The 18,832-nt window shown below is 38.9% G+C and overlaps 1 protein-coding gene and 1 long non-coding RNA gene across 6 annotated transcripts in view; one reads left to right on the forward strand and one right to left on the reverse strand.

Moving 5' to 3' along the window:
* LOC129447029 (uncharacterized) overlaps positions 1 to 18,832 on the forward strand; it is a 156,356-nt gene that overhangs the window by 129,870 nt on the left and 7,654 nt on the right. The gene's annotated exons all lie outside the window — the stretch shown is intronic.
* cadm2a (cell adhesion molecule 2a) overlaps positions 2,697 to 18,832 on the reverse strand; it is a 670,454-nt gene continuing 654,318 nt past the window's right edge. For all 5 annotated transcript variants that reach the window (XM_055208561.2, XM_055208557.2, XM_055208559.2 and 2 more), the window contains 2 exons: positions 7,341 to 7,463; positions 2,697 to 5,258 (listed from right to left, as the gene is read on the reverse strand). In XM_055208561.2, coding sequence (XP_055064536.1) covers positions 5,140 to 5,258; positions 7,341 to 7,463 — 242 coding nt within the window. In that variant the 3' untranslated portion in view covers positions 2,697 to 5,139. The remainder of the gene's footprint in view (positions 5,259 to 7,340; positions 7,464 to 18,832) is intronic.

Raw genomic sequence — 18,832 nt, forward strand, 5'->3', positions numbered from 1 at the left:
GGGAATTAGAGACTGTTTGATCTTGACCTACATGTAGCTTGTCCTCACTATGACAGCTGCCCTTTCACTGTAACACATTACATGCTAAATTAGTGTGCAGATTTTTCAGATCCAAAGTTCACAACGGATTCACACTTATAGTATTAAAATTAGAGTAACTGAACAGCTTTGCGTGTTTGTCTAGGGTTGGTATATCAAAGATGTGTGATATTTTAAATACGAATACTGGAACAGGAAAAAATGCTTGAAAGATTCTTAACACTAAAAGCGTTAAATGAGATCTTGTGATTATTACAGAGATGCAGAAAAGAAATTAACAGTTGTAAGGTACTTGTATGTGTTGTCATAGAGAGAAAAACAGATTTATACCTGAGATGTGATAAAATGCAGTCAGTGTTTGGGATAAACGTACAGTTTTTCACTGTTTTTAATTGACACGGTTTACAATTCCTGCTGTGTCTTACAAACGGAATAATTTGTTGAAAAGTATCCTTGCTAAATGTTCACACAAAAATTCTCGTACAGCCTATATTGTATGATGAATGTTGAACCCAAAACATTTGCAGTTGAGAAAAAAATATATGTAATTTGTATGATTTTGTGGACTTTCTACATATACAGTAGTTACAGTAAGTATACCAGAGGATAAAATATGTAAATTACAGGGTAGGCATTTATAGAACTGATCATTAACACATTTTGGTCCTGTAACGTTCTGTTTAAAACAAGAAATGATCATGAAAATCAGGCATCGCATTGTGTTGGAATGATGCGTATAAATGCACCATTTGGTTTTATGTTGACTGAAACATTTTGTAAAAAGTGAAAGTATGATTAACTTTTAAAAATTATTTAGTTCGTAAAACCTTTAAAATAGATTTTTTTCAACTTAAATTTTCTCACTTTAAGTGAAAAACTTAAGTTGATAAAAACGTACATTTTTAAAGGAAAACACCACAGCTCTTCAACATTTTACTATGTTCTTACCTCAACCTAGACAAACAAATACATATCTATCTTTTTTCAATGCGTGCACTTAATCTTTGTACAGCGCGTCGCGAATGTGCCAGCACCCAGCCCAGCCCCATTCACTCCCCAGGATCCAAACAGGGATGAAACTAGAAGCCACCAAACACTTCTATGTTTTCCCTATTTAAAGACTGTTACATGAGTAGTTACACGAGTAAGTATGTTGGCACAAAATAAAACAAAGCGATTTTTTAAGGGAATAAAAAATGAGAACTATATTGTATGGCGGAAGAGCACTTAGTTTGCAGCACTTCGACCTCGAGCGCAATAATATTGATGGAAGTTTGAGCGAGAGGGGGAGTAGTCAGGAGTGATGATGTTATTGCACGCTGAGCAAGCATTTCATCCCTGTTTGGATCCCAAGGAACGAATGGGGCCAGGCCAAACGCCAACACATTCACGGCGCGCTGCACAAAGATTAAGATAGGTATGTATTAACTTGTCTAAGTTGAGGCAAGAACACAGCAAAACACCGAAAAACAGTGGTGTTTTCCTTTAAGTAGATCCAACTTTAATTTTTTACAATGTAAACACATATTCAAAATTGTGTAGGACCAAATTTAAAAGAATTAGCCAATGTTTACACGACAACAACGTAGTGAAAACTAAAATGTTTTCCTTCGTGTTTTTGAAAAATTTCAAATACACATACAACGTTGTCAAAAAGATCTGCGTTTACACGGATCCGCGAAGACGAGTAAATATGGTGCATTACGTGTGCCAGGCCTGTAGACGGTGATGTTACCTTGTTAAGAAATACCAACGCTATCTTACGAGAATTTGTACATATTTATCGAGTTGGCGAATTCGTATTAATTCATACGTCCACGTTCGTAAGTTTTTGTATGATATGCCTTGACCCTTGTGATGTTGGGATTAGGGGTTTGGTTTTGTTGTTGTTTTTTCATGAGAATTGACTTTTTTGCATGATTAACTTCGTATGAATTCATACGAATTAGCCAACTCGTAAAATATGTACGAATTCTCCTGAGATCAGGCTGGAAATACACACCTGTGCACATACAAAGCGATACATACGAACAATCAAGTCGGCAAATGCATCCAGTTGTTTTGTTTAGATGGATGTTTAAATACATTTATTAGTGACCCGTGACTATAAACCAGCAACATTTTGTAAACTTTTTGCCTATAAACTAAATTAACACGAGCATGACGTCACCGTTATCACAGATTTATGTTTCAATAGTTTACACAGAGATGACGACGGTGTCATTATCAAAAACTTGCACTTGGCATTTTCAGGACCCCAAAATGCAGCTGTTGTGTAAACGAACATCCAAAATGCATAAAAACGTTCCCGTTTACGTTTTAAAACATTAACCCTTAAAAACCTAATCATTCAAATTAGTTAATAATTTGTCTGAATATAGGGGGAGACATGCAACTCGCTATTTACTGTAGTTATTGCGCATAGCTACGTATGAACACTGTCTAAATAACTAGCGAAAAAAGCATAGAACTGAAAATAAATTCCGTTGCAATAGAAAAAGTAAATGAAATATTATATAAAAAATTAGGTGAAAATATGTCATGCAATGTATAAAAGAACAGGCAGTAGATGACCAAAGTCTTCAATGAGACATGAGTGCTCGCTAAAGCACAAGCGCTGGACTGACATACAACATGTAGCTCAAACACAAAGGCAATCGTGGTGATAAAAGAAGCTGATTTATTCATTGTTGGAAATGTTGAGCATGTAACTGTAACCATTCAAAATCTGAGCAGTTGGATATATATATATTGTTTTGATAATAGCATGTGATTCACTGACCACAAAAGGCAGCAATAGGTCAGTATCACCATCAGAGATTGGTAAAAATTGTTAGCAGTCATTATGCAGACACATCGTAGTCTATTGTACACTGAGAATGACAGAAAAGGAGAAAAAACACTAATAAATTCAGGGTAATCTTTACAGTAGTATACTGTAAGCAATTGCGTTTCATTTCATAATGTTGATCAATTTTATGGTGTGAACTGATTTTTATTGTTGTAGCTTTAACATTATCTGGTTAACACACAGCCCAGTGAACCCAACCATTCTACCAATTAATATAGTCACAAAAAGTAGGGATATAAGACAATTACAGTTGAGTAAGATACTTGTATATGGAAGTGATATGTTATTGTGGTTTATTATGGATAAACAATATAAAAAAAAAACATTTTGGATAGTCTACTTTGAAAATTTAAAGCTTGAGCTATTGTTTTTTTAAAAGCGTCAGTGATATCTGTCTATGTGAAAATGACATAAAACAACAACTTACAGACAGTAATGCTGGTAGCCATGAACGCTAATCTTCATCATTTACAGAATGCTAAAATTTTCCCATTCAACAAATGCGCAGCTGTGCCTTTATACTCATAAATGCTTCGTACTCACTGTGGCTTTCGATAAGCAAAATGAAATAATTTACATTGTGAGTAAAACAAAAAATCGTTCAAAAAAATGCTTTTTTTACCAAAATGTGATACTTATACAGTATATACATGCCTTGAGCTGAAAGAAAAAGTTATGACGTTAAAAATCGACGATATAAGATGAAAACAAATTCCCCACCAATATTTAAATCAGCTAATATACAAACTTGATGGTATTAGGGATCCCAAAGTCTAACAACAATTTTCACTAGTTACCACATTTAGCAGATATATCATACAGCCTTAGCAAGGTTGGCTATTCGTTGTAGAAATCAACGTTAAGAACAGAAAAGATACCGCAATTTCAGAAACGCTCCAACCATTTATCAACATAATTTGCAACGTCAGTGACCGTAGTACATCAAGGTATCTGTATGGTTTGGGTAAAGACAAATATTTTTTGTTTTATGAAAACTCGATCACTTAAGTGTTCGGACCTCGTTCATACTGTAAGTTATCTTGTGCTTGTTTTTTTGTTTGGCGGAAAACCAGTGGAAAGGTGAGCAGGTGGGCGACACTTTTTGTTTTTATTTGTAAATAACTTTATTGATCAGAGTGATGAAGGTTTAACGGCACTGAAATACAGTTGCGCTTTTTAATAAACTTAATGTTTTACTTCTCCTCTGGTGTTATGAGAATCTTCGGCACAACGGTTGTGTAAACAGTTGAAAAGATGACATATAGTACGATTCCCATTGCTTCATCACACAGCCGTGGATCTGTTGCCATGACAACGCTCCATATAGCCAGGAGACAATCAGTGCAGGAATATGAACCAATTAAAGAAAAGAGGGGGTGTGTTCTTTCTGGCCTGTTTGCTGATTCACTAACCCACTATAAAGTTTATTTGGTGACTAGGGTTGGTTAACCTATAATACAAGGGTGAAATTCACTAAGACCGTCTCTGGAACTATTCATTTACTTACCAATATCTACATTTCAAGTACAAAATACTGATTTAGTGTGAGTTGGTCAGTTTCACATCATGTAATGGTAATTTGGAGAATGGAGCATCTCTACGTACCGATAACATTATTAACACCTAAAAATCTGCAGAATAAAAAGGGAACCTCCCTTATTTCAAGTCTCAGTATATTTTGACTACTGTACATCTTTTTTTTTTTTTTTTGGAGAAACATCACAATAAATGGATTCGGCATGAATCTCAACCAAATAAAAAGTCAGAAATATTCAAAAAATAAAAGCAACAACAGAGCACAGAACATTATTAAAAAAATCATAACGCTGAAGATACAAAGTAAGCAACCAGGCTACTGACAAACATGAAGGCATTGATTAAACTTAAAGGACGTCTGTATATTTAGGCACTGTGAAATAATGGAGGTGAGTCCTTACTGAAAAATAGCTGCAGATCATTTCTCTTTTTCATATTTGGAGATTTGTGGACTATCCTGGGGTGTGTTACAGCTATATAATGGTTACAAAAGGTGACATCTTCAGCAAATAAGTCGCTCATTTGCAAATAAGTTACAATTAAGTAGCAGGTGAAATCGAAGAGCTGTTATTGAAGGCAAAACCGAACTGAAAAATAAAAATAAAATCAAAAGAGGAAAATAATCCACTGTTGTCTGAGGACGTTCCTACACGATGTCGGGAGGAACGAGTGAAGGGACGATAGGAGGAAAGGAATGAAGTACCGCCCGCAGTCTAAATGAAATACTCTTTCTTTTCCTCTGCGTGCGCATGGTTGCCGTCTGCATTGATGATGGCCGTGTCCGCGTCCGGGGCGTCATCCGCTCCTTTGGCCTCGTTTGTCAAATACGTGCCTGAAATAACACGCAAGACCTCGGATTAAAAACCAACATGACTCTGCAAATGTCACTGAAACTTTACGATTTCAATTTACGTGCTCTCAGCGCCGGAGAATTTCATTCGGTTTTGCAAGGTCACAGAAACTTTAAAATGTCAAGTCTGTTTTGGATAATCACTATTATTGAAACCGATTCTATAGGGCTTTTCATTATTTGGCATTGTTGCAAAGCAGCTAGACAGTAAGCACGTAGTAGTTATTATTAAGAAGTGAGATATGAGTTTCTAGAACTATGTTTATTGATGATGATAGGCTACATATTGCATGAAGTTGACATAATCTGTCTGTAAATTTCACACTAAAATCTCATAAACTCTCTCAAAGTCTCAAAGTTTGATTTCAATCATTGATTTCAATCTTTGATGTGACCTTACACAGTCATTATTAAAGATATCAAGGTTATATTTTCACAGAATGTTCTTTACATTATGTACACTGTCAGAAAAAAAAGGTATAAAAAGGTACAAAATGGTACCTTTTCTGTCGCTGGGGTGGTACCATCAAAGGTCTAAACAGATTGAAATGTTGTTTTGGGGTACAATAATATATTTAAGGACCTGTTGTGTCTGAAGTGCTGAAGTTAAATTTTAGGGGTACAAAACAGTTAATTGTACCTTTTAAAAGTACACAATAAATCCTTAAAGGAAAACACCACAGTTTTTTAATATTTTACTATGTTCTTACCTCTACTTGGACGGATTAATACATACCTATCTTTTTTCAATGTGTGCACTTAATCTTTGTATGGTGCGTCGTGAATGTGTTAGCATTTAGCCTAGCCACATTCATTCCTTAGGATCCAAACAGGAAGCCACCAAACACCTCCATGTTTTCTCTATTTAAAGACTGTTACAGTTACATGAGTAAGTATGGTGGCACAAAACAAAACGTAGCGATTTTTTTAAGCAGATAAAAAATGAGAACTATGTATGGCGAAAGAGCACTTAGTTTTCAGCACTTCGACCTCGGCGTGCAGTAATATTGACGGAAGTTTGAGCGAGAGGGGAAGTGCTCCAAACTAAGTGCTCTTCCGCCATACAATATAGTTCTCATTTTTTATCCATTTATGTGTAACTAATCATGTAACAGTCTTTAAATAGGGAAAACATGGAAGTGTTTAGTTGCTTCTAAATTCATCCCTGTGTGGATCCTGAGGAATGAATGGGGCTAGGCTTAATGTTAACACATTCACGACGCACTGTACAAAGATTAAGTGCACGCATTGAAAAAAGATAGGTAAGTATTCATTCATCTAAGTTGAGGTAAGAACATAGTAAAAAATTGAAAAACGGTGGTAATGTACCCCAAAAGGTGCAACATTGCATTATGTTTAGTATACCTGTAATTGTACAAAATGGAACCTTAGGGCATTGTTTCTCAAACTGGGGTCCGGGGCCCCCAGGGGGGCCGCAAGATGGTGCCAGGGGGGCCCCAGTTTTATGACATTTTTATAAAATACATTAATTTATCATGAATTCTGTGAAATTAAACCTAAAAAAATAAGTCAGCACTACTTTGTATAATTTAATGTTTTGTTTAATTAAAATGTGAAGTTTTAGATCTGTTTTTTTGTCATAAATATTCTTTGGGGGGCCGCGAAGACATGCACCATAAACAAAGGGGGCCGCACGCTGAAAAAGTTTGAGAACCACTGCCTTAGGGAACCACCCCGTAACAGAAAGGGTACACTTTTGTACCTTTTTTTGACGGTGTAGGATGATTTTATATAGAAAACATCACAAAAATTATTTTAGCTGTCTTTGGGGCATATATTTATGTCCAATTTGTCCCTACAGTGCATGCATTTCCAGGTTTCTACAGTCAGATTTCTGCATAAATAAACATGTGGACCACTTTTATGAATTTATAAAAACAGTGAAAGATCATTTGTTTGCCCAACTTAATTAATATTCATGAGCGTGATGTCACAATCAGCAATTCTCTATACCCTGCTATCCCCAACACTTTTTAAAACAAACATGTCAATTCACATGCATATTATGTATTTTTAAGAAAATCCAAAAATGGAAAAACTCACCTTTATGTCGTGCCAGGTAGCGTCCCAATACAATAATTAAGCACAGAGTAACAAAAACGACAACTGCGACTACTCCACCAATCAGAGCGTGATCTGGCCCACGTTGCTCCAGGGCATTAGGATCTGTAAGAGAGAGAGATAAAGACAGAGGCAGAAGGTGCAGTTAGTAACAACTAGTTTAACCAGCTACAGTTTATCATGCCGTGTTACCTTTCAAGACACCATTTGCCAGACGCACTTACAGTGCAGCGCATTTAAGCTATAAATCAATATGCGTGATGCCAGGGGCTTGAACCCACATCCGTGGTATCGCTAGCACAATATCAGCCGAGCTATTAGGAACAGATGGTTGACAACAACCGAGCTAAGGCAAACGTAAGTCCTCTCCTATCTGCTCATCTCTTCTCGGTCCGGTCACATTTGAAGTGCCGGATACATTCAGCCATATGGTGGTTAGACAAGGATGAACTGTATGCATGCTGAGAATAAAAATGTACCGTAGATATGGATCACAACAAACATATAATACGTGCCGAGACCATTTGGTTAAAATGATTAAAGTAGTACTTGAAAATTATCTTAATTTCTCACCTTCGAGTCATTTGGTTTGCTTTATTGATGCATAAAAAATAAAGTGCTTTTTGGAGCTTTGCAGTATACAGTATAAACATACCAGCATTTTAATGTAAAATTATTCGTGTTCAACTAAAGAAAGGAAGTCATAAACATCTGGGATGGCATGAGGGTGAGCACATTATGAGAGAATTTGGTGAACTATTCCTTTAAAGCTGAAGAGTTAACACATGTCTGGTTTGCGGTCATTAAATGGGTAAATGCGAAAAACAGGTTGAGAAACACCGAGTCACAACATGGGACTCATCTCATTCCTCTCTCTATCTGTGAGCTGCACTTCTTTATTATCTCTCCGCTCAGTGCTATTTGAAGTGGTATATTATAATTGACAGCATGCGTCGCATCTGCCACAGCGTGCGCATTTAATCCCAGCTCTGCTTTGAGTCGCGGGAGCTACCTAATCGCTGTCTGCAATTAAAGTATCAGCCACACAAAGCCAGGATAAACTCAGACATTCATACACACCATCGGCTCTCGGAAAATCCCACTTCGGCCGGGAAGTGGCACTCCCGTCTGTTTGATTGACATCATCATAGACTCGCCGCCGCTCTGTTTGTGTTTACAGGTGGACTATAAAACCCACAAGCTCCGTCCGACTTTCTCGCGGTGATCAATCACAATGAAACGCGAAATATGTGCAGATCTCTATCACGCGTTTATCGGCTCGCAGAAATTTGAAATGTGGAAGGGCTGCTCGTATCTGACAGGCACATGTTTCTGAATTTCCAACAGTGAAAGGCTGTGGTATTAAATTCACAAAATTTTTATGACATCGATCTATCAAACTTTAAGCTCCAAAAAGTACCTCGCTGCAGGTGCATCTAGCTTCAGTTCAGTTCTGTTTAACCCTTAAGGTGCTGGAAACAATGGGATTGAAGTCTACGGGTTGCTTTGTCACCTCAAGAGACAAAACTAATTATTAGCATTGTCATCCACAGGAACTGCATTCAAATACTGTTGTTTCCTCTTAGTGTCGTGATAATTAGCCCTCCGCTGTCCTCCTAGCTCTATTTTTATCAATGCACAATGGGGTTGCCATGTTGAGAGCCATCCTGGGGCAAAGCACAATGACACTGTGGGGTGCCTACTAATCTCTTACTGAGAATGAAGAATAATTTTTACACTTAAGGAGATAAAATTACGCAAATTACGTGTTACGGCATGACACTTCTGACTCGAGCATTTGGAAAAGCTTTTGAATGGTTCTTAATCTAATATGCACAATTAAAACTGTAAGCATCATTACAGTTAGAGATTTTATTTTGACATTCTTCGCACCCTGTCTTTTTCTTTTATTCAGGTAAAGGTTCTTTAGACTATAAAAAAGTAAGAAAGAAATTATTAATTTAGGAATCTTTGACTAAATGGTCCCAAAAATGGTACTTCACTGATGCAACAGCTTTATTTTGAAGTGTTTTGCATGTAACACTTGGCATTTCATCAGATCTCTTTATCCTTAAACGTACAGTGAGTGTAACAAAGCAGGATTCACACCCTACTGGAGAAATGATATGTTTCCTCTTCCCCCAGCACACATTATCTTTTAATAAGGCCTGCGACTCTCCCTCCCCCTTGATTTAATATTGCAGCACCAAATTTCTATTTTAATATTTATAATTTCTTCCCCTGGCCCCTCTGTTGTGTGGCTCTGGCAAATTTAACAAATTAAAGTCGGTGCGGTATAATCTCGCCGACGGCACATCTGTGAAAAAGCCAGCTGCGAATAAACAACGCTAAAAACGGCAACGGCGCCCAGCGCACGCGAACCCCCGCAGTCACATGAATTCTTAAAGGAACACTTACAGAGCAAAAACATGTCGAAAACACTCTCTTTACAAATCCACGTGGCGGGGGTTACCGAAAGGCCTCGGGGGAACAGCTGGAACAGCAGCAGGGGCGGCCATGTTGCCTCTTCGTAAAGATGACATTTCGAGGTGAGCATTACTATTAACTCCATACCACAGGGTGACGCGACGCCCTGGGACATGGACCGAAGACCGGCATGTGCTGTTTGGAAGATTACTGTAGATATTTATTTAAATGCCTTAAAGGGCACGATGAGTGTGGGCTGACAACGAGTGAACGCTTCAGTGATCTTCAACTATTGAAGAGTGGAAGTGCTGAACTGGAAAGCTTCACCTTCATGTTAAAAGCGAATACTTTAAATTAACATTTACAGGGATGTAGGGTGCCAAAAGATGGTGGGTCTACCGAAAGAATTACAACATGGCAAAGCACCACTTTCATCCCAGCAAAAGTCTATGCTGGAGGCACAATGAAAACTTTCCAAGAAATGTCCTAATTTGAAAATTCTGCACAGGCTTTTCGATGGTATTTATGATTTGATTGCCGCATGCATGATTTGCTCGGTTTCTTGGATTCAAATGTTCCACCACAATCAACCAGTAGCAAAACCAAATTATGCATAAATTGTAAAATGCAGTGGGATGGAAAGATTGTGTTATTAACCAAATTATGAGTTTAAGTGTGAGCTCATTAGACTTGATTAGAAACTCAGCTGGATGTTAAGCTGTTTACCGTGAGATACATCAACATTACTCTGAGCCATTAGTCCTCGGGATCTGATAGAAAATGTGCATACATCCAAGTTCAAATCGTATTTGGATGTTGTTGTTTTTTTTTTAAATAACCTTGTGCACATTTTTTACTATTTTCAATTCTATCAAATATATATTAAACATATAAACACTGTGGCACTTATTGTTTAGTGCGTGGGTCTCCGACTACAGTAGTAGGCAAATGGGATGCAGCCAATGGGTCTCCAAGGTTGTTCCTGTTCTGCAGATTTCAGTTCCACCCCAATTTAAACACACCTGAACCTGCTAATCAAGTTGTTCGCTAACTAAAAAATAAAGCCAGGTGTGTTTAATGAGTTGGAATTAAAATGCAGGACAGGTGCCCCCCAGGAACAGCCTTGGAGACGCCTTATTCAGTCAGCCGCCATGTTGATTCCAAAATGAGGCTGCGAGAGATAGATGTCCAGAGCGTGCGCTTTACACTTATTGTTTTGTAACGATGCTGGTCATTTAGCCATCAAAACACAGAAAATACATAATATTACTAAATTTCAACAGGACAAAGAACCTCAGAATTGTGCGTTAAGCTTTAAACACATTATGTGGCATTTTGATGTTTAAATATAACACAAGTTGTGTTAAAAGTAACACAAAATGTGTTGTTTCAATAATAACACAGAGATGGGTGAATTCTGGGACAACGCATTTAGTGTGTTGTCCCAGAATCAACACTAATGTGTTGTTTTCAACAAAATTCGTTTTAAGAGTGTAATAAGGCACATATGACCTAATTTGAGCAACACATCCTCATCCCATGGCGTCAATATTTGACGCCACTTGACCATGCGTCAACAGTTGACGCGGAGGGTATACCTTTCGCGTCATTTTTTGACGAACTGGGGACTTCAATACTATTAGATACGCGAAATTAAACAGTTGTCACCTGGCGTTGGGGTTAGGGTTAGGTTTGGGTAGGGATGTCATTATGTAAATCTAACCCTAAACCAACGCGAAAATGGTAAGAAAATAGGAAAGAGAATGCAACGGACTTAATAGTATTGAAGTCCCCAGTTCGTCAAAAAATGACGCGAAAGGTATACCCTCCGCGTCAACTGTTGACGCATGGTCAAGTGGCGTCAAATATTGACGCCATGGGGTTAGACTGGGTTGAATTTGAGATAGGAATAGCGCATTGTGTACATCTGTTTTGGATTTAAGCCTGTTGGTTAATCACTATCTCGTGTTGTACTCTTCTTAAACACTAATATAGTGCAACAATACAATATTTTATGACAACAACTAAGTATATATCATCAGTTTGTTTAGATAATAAGAGTACGTCCCATGTTTTTTCTCCGTTATGTTTTTTTAAGACATGAACATTGACCTATTAACGTGTGATTGACTTAATAACAAGCTATTTACGTGATAGTTGGTTGTGCAAGTATTGTTAGAGGTAAACGCCATGAACCCCCAAAGTTGTGTCCAAATGTTATTTAGTTAGAAATGAATCCTGCTTCTATTGATTCTGGTCAATGTGCTCAAAAAACTTAGCGCGAGTGATTTCAATGTTAAGTCAATGTGAAGACGTATTGACATGTGTCTGAGGTCTCGCGGCTCGAATGAGGCGTTAAGCGCGGCGCAGTACACGCGATTCCGCCTAATTTGCGTGAATGCCGCAACGCTTGAGTTGCAAAGTTTGAACTTTGGCTAAAAAACGTGCTGCGTTAACCAATCAGGAACTTGCTCTAGTAGTGACGTGATTGCAGGAAACGAGCAGAGTCGCAGTCGAATCAATGACTAGAATTTCACGCGTGAATGAAGTGAGTAAACTCAAACTGTTCAAGAGGCAAACTAGGCACTGTAGACGCAATTTTGACGCCTCAAATGCGGCTGTGTGAACCCACAATCACAGCCTTGTTTTGGAATCAACATGGCGGCGGGCTGAATAAGGTGTATGGGCGGCATCCCAATTTGCCTCCTACTGTATGTCATATGCCCTAAAAGTAAGTACTGTTTTGTTATGGGAAAGTATGGACATTTGAGTATTTAATTAAATCTAATTTTATAGGACTAATAGTATTCAAATTGGGACCCAGGGCTAGTTTAGTGTTTTAGGACATCTCCACCAGGCTAATATAACAACATTAGGTTAACTCGTGTCATTACGTTGGTGACACTAGTGAGGCAGAAATTAAAAAATATATATCTATATACATTTTATATATATTTCCCACTTTGATCATTTTTATTACATAATTTCTCCTGTGCAGCTATACCCAAAGGCCAGCAGAACAGGTTAATAAAACATCCTATCAATGTTTTACGAGTATTTTATTGTCTCGCTCAAACTATTTAAACTTTACTTTCACCCCAGCATTGGCGGTTTTCCCAGATAATGAAAATGGCGGTGTCCTTAATATCTGGTAGGGCAAATGAATAACTTTGTTTTGGGGAGATTTTACGGTCCCTGTTCTTTTTCTACATACATAGGCCTTCGGTTGTCACTTTCCTATACCACATTTTAGTCTGAATCTGTTCAAGAGTTTTGTTTGAGGAACAGATGAAATGGCACGTCCCGCGAGTGGCAGTACAGAAGCAAACAAAGCAGTCATATGGCTTCAGAAACCTCACAAATCTTATGGACTATGTGTTTAGTGCTTTTTCTGTGATTAAACCTTTAATTTTTAATTTGACAGCTGTTGTTACAACACACTGTCGCTTTTTTGTGTTCCCACAGGAAAAAAGAACGACATACGGGCTTCAGAAGGACATGAGAAAAATAAGACAGAATTTTGGGTGAACTGTTCCATTAAGAGCATGCCCCAGCAGCAGCAAAACCCACCCAATTAAACAATATTAAAGGACCAAATAAAGATTAAAACAGTGGCTTAATGCACGCTTTAATTAAGCAATTATTCCCCATTTTCTGAGCTTAATGGAAATGGATGGTGTCTAATGAAAACAGCTGAATTTCTACCAGGCGGAAGCTAAAGAGACTGTGAGTTGGGGGTCAATGTTGGGGCTTGATGTACAGCCGAATCAACCGTTCCTTCCGCTTTCGTGTACATGGAAAGAAAACAGCAATTTGGTTCTTGTCTGTCTTCCACATCCCTAAGCACAACACAGCAGCGTCGGAAATGACCTGTGAGGGGTGATTTACATACCGGACGCTCGCGAGAGCTGAACTTAAGCCAAGCCGGGCCACCGGGGCATCCGAGTTGGTCGGCACAGTTTAATTAGATTTTCAAAACAAATTACAGCATATAATTGTGGTTAAAAAAGGTGGGCGTGAAGAGAGACCCAAATCAAGTGAAGGCGAAAACAAATGCAGGTGTTATCCACTGAGAGACGTTGGATTGAAAAGATTCACACATTTGTGTTGTGGAAGGTGCACAGACATTACACTATGCGACGTTTCATCATTAGGCCATTAAAAAGTTGATCTGCAAGGAATTCTGGGAAATAGCAGGACAAATGTAAGCAGCTCAAGGGTTCCAGAGGATTACTTTAAGTGTCTCCTTTCACTGAAACGAAACGAATGAGGAGAGACTTATTCGTAATTCATATTCAGTGGCGGGGTTTAATGATTTTTCTTTTTCCCTTTCTGTTTTATTTTAAAATTGTTACCATAAGTCTTCCCCCGACATGACTTAATTTGACAGATCATCAATAACCGCGCTGCTTGACTGAGGAAAAAGACCTTTGCATTACATTTTAATTCTTCCTGTGTTCTATCTCTTACAGCGAGGGGAGAGAGGCGAGCGGTCAGGAGTGCGGTCTCAATATTTAACTGACCCTCGAGGGGCTCGGAGGCTAAAACTTCACTTATTCGTTTAAACAGAGCAGGTTTTTACCGCTGTCCTCTGGCAGACCCTGAGAGCAAGAGCTTTTTCATTTCAGAGGATCATTTAGCGCCTCTCTCCGGGTTAAGATCGATAATTCTGAAATGTTTATTGATATGTAGTTAAAATCAATTTAATCGGTTTATTAAGGACCGGATGCAGGATAAATGATGTCTAACGTTGCAACCTAAGCACTCGGCATGCAATAAAGCAACTAGTGATAAAAGCTAACCATCTCATTCATGCTAAACAGAGTTTTTGTCGCAACCAGCTCAATGCGACTGTACGAAGTCAAAATGTCCTATCTATTTTTGCTGTTGTGCTGGGTAGCCACGCCCACTTCAAAATCTTATTTGTTTAAGACTGTAAAAAAAGATGGACGACGCCGTTCGCTCTCTTCCATTGGTAAAAAGTAAAGCCGCCAGTGTCCCGATACGGCGCTGACGTCTTGGGTCTTGAGTCTGCACAGTAGCGATTTCGGGACCAGTCCTGCGCAGTAGTGAGCAGCAAGTAAAGCAGCGAACTCAAGGCCCGCCCTCGCAGAATGCGCATATCACAGCTGCCAATCATGATGTGACACCAGCGTTTTTAAAGCATTAAATAACTAACTAAAAACAAACTTATTTTAAAGTTAAAAAAGTAAAATTTTAAACTTGAATTTACATCAGCGTGATAAAAACTACAGAAACCAGCTTTAGAAAAAAGAGAATTGAAGTGTAATTAAATTGTTTAGTTGGTCTAAATTCCCATTGAATAACAAGGGGAAGGCGGGTTTTATGACTGGGACCAGTCACTGGGGGGCGATCGAGACATTTTGGCTTCACTTTTCAGGGCTTGTGCGGCACGCTTGGTTCAAACTCCTGCTCCTAGCACTGGTATATAAGTGTTTTCGACTTCACATAACGTTGTACAGAACAGTTGGAGTAGGACATCAACGTACCGCAAGAGGGTTTGAAATCTCTCAAATTGCTGTTGATATGTTTTGATGTCATATCGGTCTGCACATCGCCACACGAATTTAAAAACACACTGGGTGCGCCCCTGCTGTTCTCGCCATCAGGGGAATCCCCGCTGCCATGTTGAAGTGCATTCCACTTTGTGGACGAAGGAAGCTTATATGGACAGGCCCTCGTTCCCTTGATTTTGGAGCAAGTCTGCTTTCCATGTATGCCCCAGACTGCTCCATAGACCACAATGCATCTTGATTGTGATGTTATACCAGCAACTTGCCCAGTGTGTGCAGTTTTCAAATTGAAATCGGGGTGCCTTTACACAATAAACCAATTTCATGTGGTGCTGCGCCGACTGATTGAACACACCTGCGGTATTTGCATGTAATTTATCCAAATTGATCAAAGGGTTAGTGCTAGGGGTGGCTTGATCCGATATTTAGTATCAATATTAGTTCGATATTTGCGAAAATATCCGGATCGAATATCGTAGAAGTCCGATACCAACACGGATCTTGTCATGGCAACTTGGGGTAAAGCGCGACTTGCTGAGCAACATGAATTTGCACAAAGTTGCACTTTAAATGTCCAAAGTTACACCTTAAATTTCATTTAGAAATGTTTGTGCTGACTAACTAAAAATGTTGCTACTAGTCTGTTGAATCGTTTAAATAAAAATGAAGCAGCAGTTTTGCACAATGTCTCACGAAGTCTTGAATTTGCACAGTCTTTTGTTGCACAGTAAAACGTTTGAGTTCTGTAGCTCTTTTTAAGCTTTTTGTAGGGCTAACAAATGTTATTTGCAGCTTAATTGATTAAAAGGGAGCTAGAGATGGTATTGGATCGGTATCAACAGATGCTCAAGGTTGTGGTATCGACATCGGTATCAGACATGAAAAAGTGGTATCGGCCCAGCCCTAGTTAGTGCGTCCCATTTAAACCTATTTCAAGTGTTTCTCCAGTAGTTGGCAATCGTGCTGCGCAACAATGACGCACATCCGAGTCAATGCTAAGACTTTGGTGTGGAACGCAACCCAACCCCTGATCTTAAGCCTTGGTAGCATCAAACATGAATGGTGCAAATGTTTTCACCTCATTTCCGAAGAAACTTTAGAAAAACACAAACACAAACATTGTACTTCTCATAAAACACTAATTAGATCAACAAAGCTTTCCTGGCTGTGTTCGAACTTGCAAATGACTCTCCGAGGATTGCTCATTTGTTTGGTTCTTACTGGGACTATAGCCCGTGAACAAGGCCGAATCCAGCCCACAACTGACAGGCCATGTCTGACCATTATACTCCCATGTTGGGTAATTGCTCGGATTCTGGTCAACGCTTCAACAAACATATGTTCCTCTCCATACTGTGAGAATCCAAACAGGAGGCAAGCTGCTAACCATGTATAATGTCTCTTATTTGACAAAGGAGCTTTGAGGAATCCGCAACGGATTCGATTCGGCGGAAAGAAAAGTATTGTTTTCATGTTGCCGACGAATTTCAAAACAACACAAAAACTTCAGTACTTCCGCAGTTTTCCCTTTTGTGCTTATGTCCTCGAGTTAAAACCAATTAAACTGGGAAATTTTTGGCAGACTCTGGACAAGTTTAAAACAAAACGTTACGCTATAATTCAGCAAAACTGCTGTGCTTTGTTTTCCCCTCTCTCTTGCTAATGAACCCTAAAACAGATACATTTCTGCACTCTCCTCTCCCTATCCACAGACAAAAGCCATGACCAATCATTATCCCTGTAAAAGTGTCTCGGTGGGACAATAATGGCGTGGGGGTCTGCAGGAGGGCGCTTTCATGCTGATTATGAAAAGTGAGCTGTAAATATTTTAAAATTCTCAGCATCCCCAGTACTTTATACAACCTTTCAGCTTCATAAGGTCACAGCTAATTTGCAAGCCATAAAAACGCATTTGGCAGATTTAACGGGGACGGGAGACACGCTGATGGCATCGTCTGAGCCCCGCGCTTCTTCTCAGAAGACTTATTATTCCCATTAAGGCCGACGGAACGACGAGGCCGGAAATTCTGTGCTGGTACGCCCCCATTGATCGCAGAGAGAAAGAGGTGCTGCTAATGCATTTAGAGAAATAAGCTCGGTTATTTCATCACCACAACCTTGCAGAGAAACTTTCCTCAATAGAGAGACAATGTCTGGAACATTTTGTTCAAAAACAGCTGAAACTGTTGGAACCGGTTTTGTTTAAAAACAAAATGCATGAAATTACAAGTTGCATCATAAGTTTGACAATAACTTTGCATGAAAACTTCTGGTGGAGTCAGTCTGCTTGCGTCAGGATTTTCAAACAATTTAATATTGTTTTAATATTTTGACTGGAAACCTATAAAAATACAACTTTTTTCGACTGGATACAGTTTTAATTTGACATAAACATATTATGCTTATAGCCTGGTAATACCAACCTATGCTACTTCGCTTTGCTTCATAGACAGAGTCTGGAAGGGCATAATTGACAAGCGTTTACTTTCTTGTGGGGGGGTGTTAGGGTTAGGTAGTGATGGGGACGAGACCGCCTATGCTGAGTCAAGACCAAGTCTTTGAAGGGTCGAGAGCGATTCCGTTCGTTTTCAAATAGAGTCAAGTCCGAGTCAAGACCGAGTCTTTGAGGAAGCAAGTCTGAGTCGAGACCGAGTCGAAACCAAGACCAAAAACATGTCAGTATTCATATTCATGATTTAATATCACCCCAGTTAATAATCAACATTTAGGCCTATAGACTAAGCTAGATTGGGAATTGTTTAGAGAAGAAGTCTTAACATCTTAATATGGACTATGCTCTTAATATCATTAAAAAAATCCCTACCACACGCATCATCTTCTGCCTATTTTTCTAGAGATAAATAAACAGCTCTGATGGCAGTATCTTTGCGTTGCACAATAGGATGTCATTTTCAGATAATGCCCGTCAACATTGCATTTTATTATTATTGTTATGTGTTGTGTGTTTTTTTTATATGAACATAAAAAAATGCGTTGGTCTTGAGGACTCCGTCTAAAATTACGAGTCCTTCTCCTCCCACTGTGTTTCAAGACAGAGTCAAGACCGAGTCTTTGAAGGAACAAGTCCGAGACGAGTCAGAGAAAACAGAAATCGGTCTTCGACCAGTTTCGAGTCCAAGACCGGACTCGAGTACTACATCACTAGGGTTAGGTGTAAAATCATTTGTGTAGCGTTTGGTTATGACGTGTGTTATGCACCGGTTCAGTCGCATCGAACTTCCGCTGTAAGCATGTGTATGATCTGAAAACAAATTCATCGAGAGTTAACATGGCTGTGCAGATTATGTAAAGTAAATCTAGTAGGTCCACAAACATCACCTCCATTCAAAATGTTTAACAAACACTATTCTTGTTTGTGCTTCAGTTGGCAAATGCCGGGAATATTCTCCACAACAGATCAAATAGCATTCCGTGTCTCCATATCCGCTGTCGTTTTCGTTTGCCCTTACCTACAGTAAACTACAATCTTACATTCGGCGCTTAGCTTCTATT

This window comes from Misgurnus anguillicaudatus, chromosome 12 (genome assembly GCF_027580225.2).
Source record: "Misgurnus anguillicaudatus chromosome 12, ASM2758022v2, whole genome shotgun sequence".
In the NCBI taxonomy this organism is placed as follows: domain Eukaryota; kingdom Metazoa; phylum Chordata; class Actinopteri; order Cypriniformes; family Cobitidae; genus Misgurnus; species Misgurnus anguillicaudatus.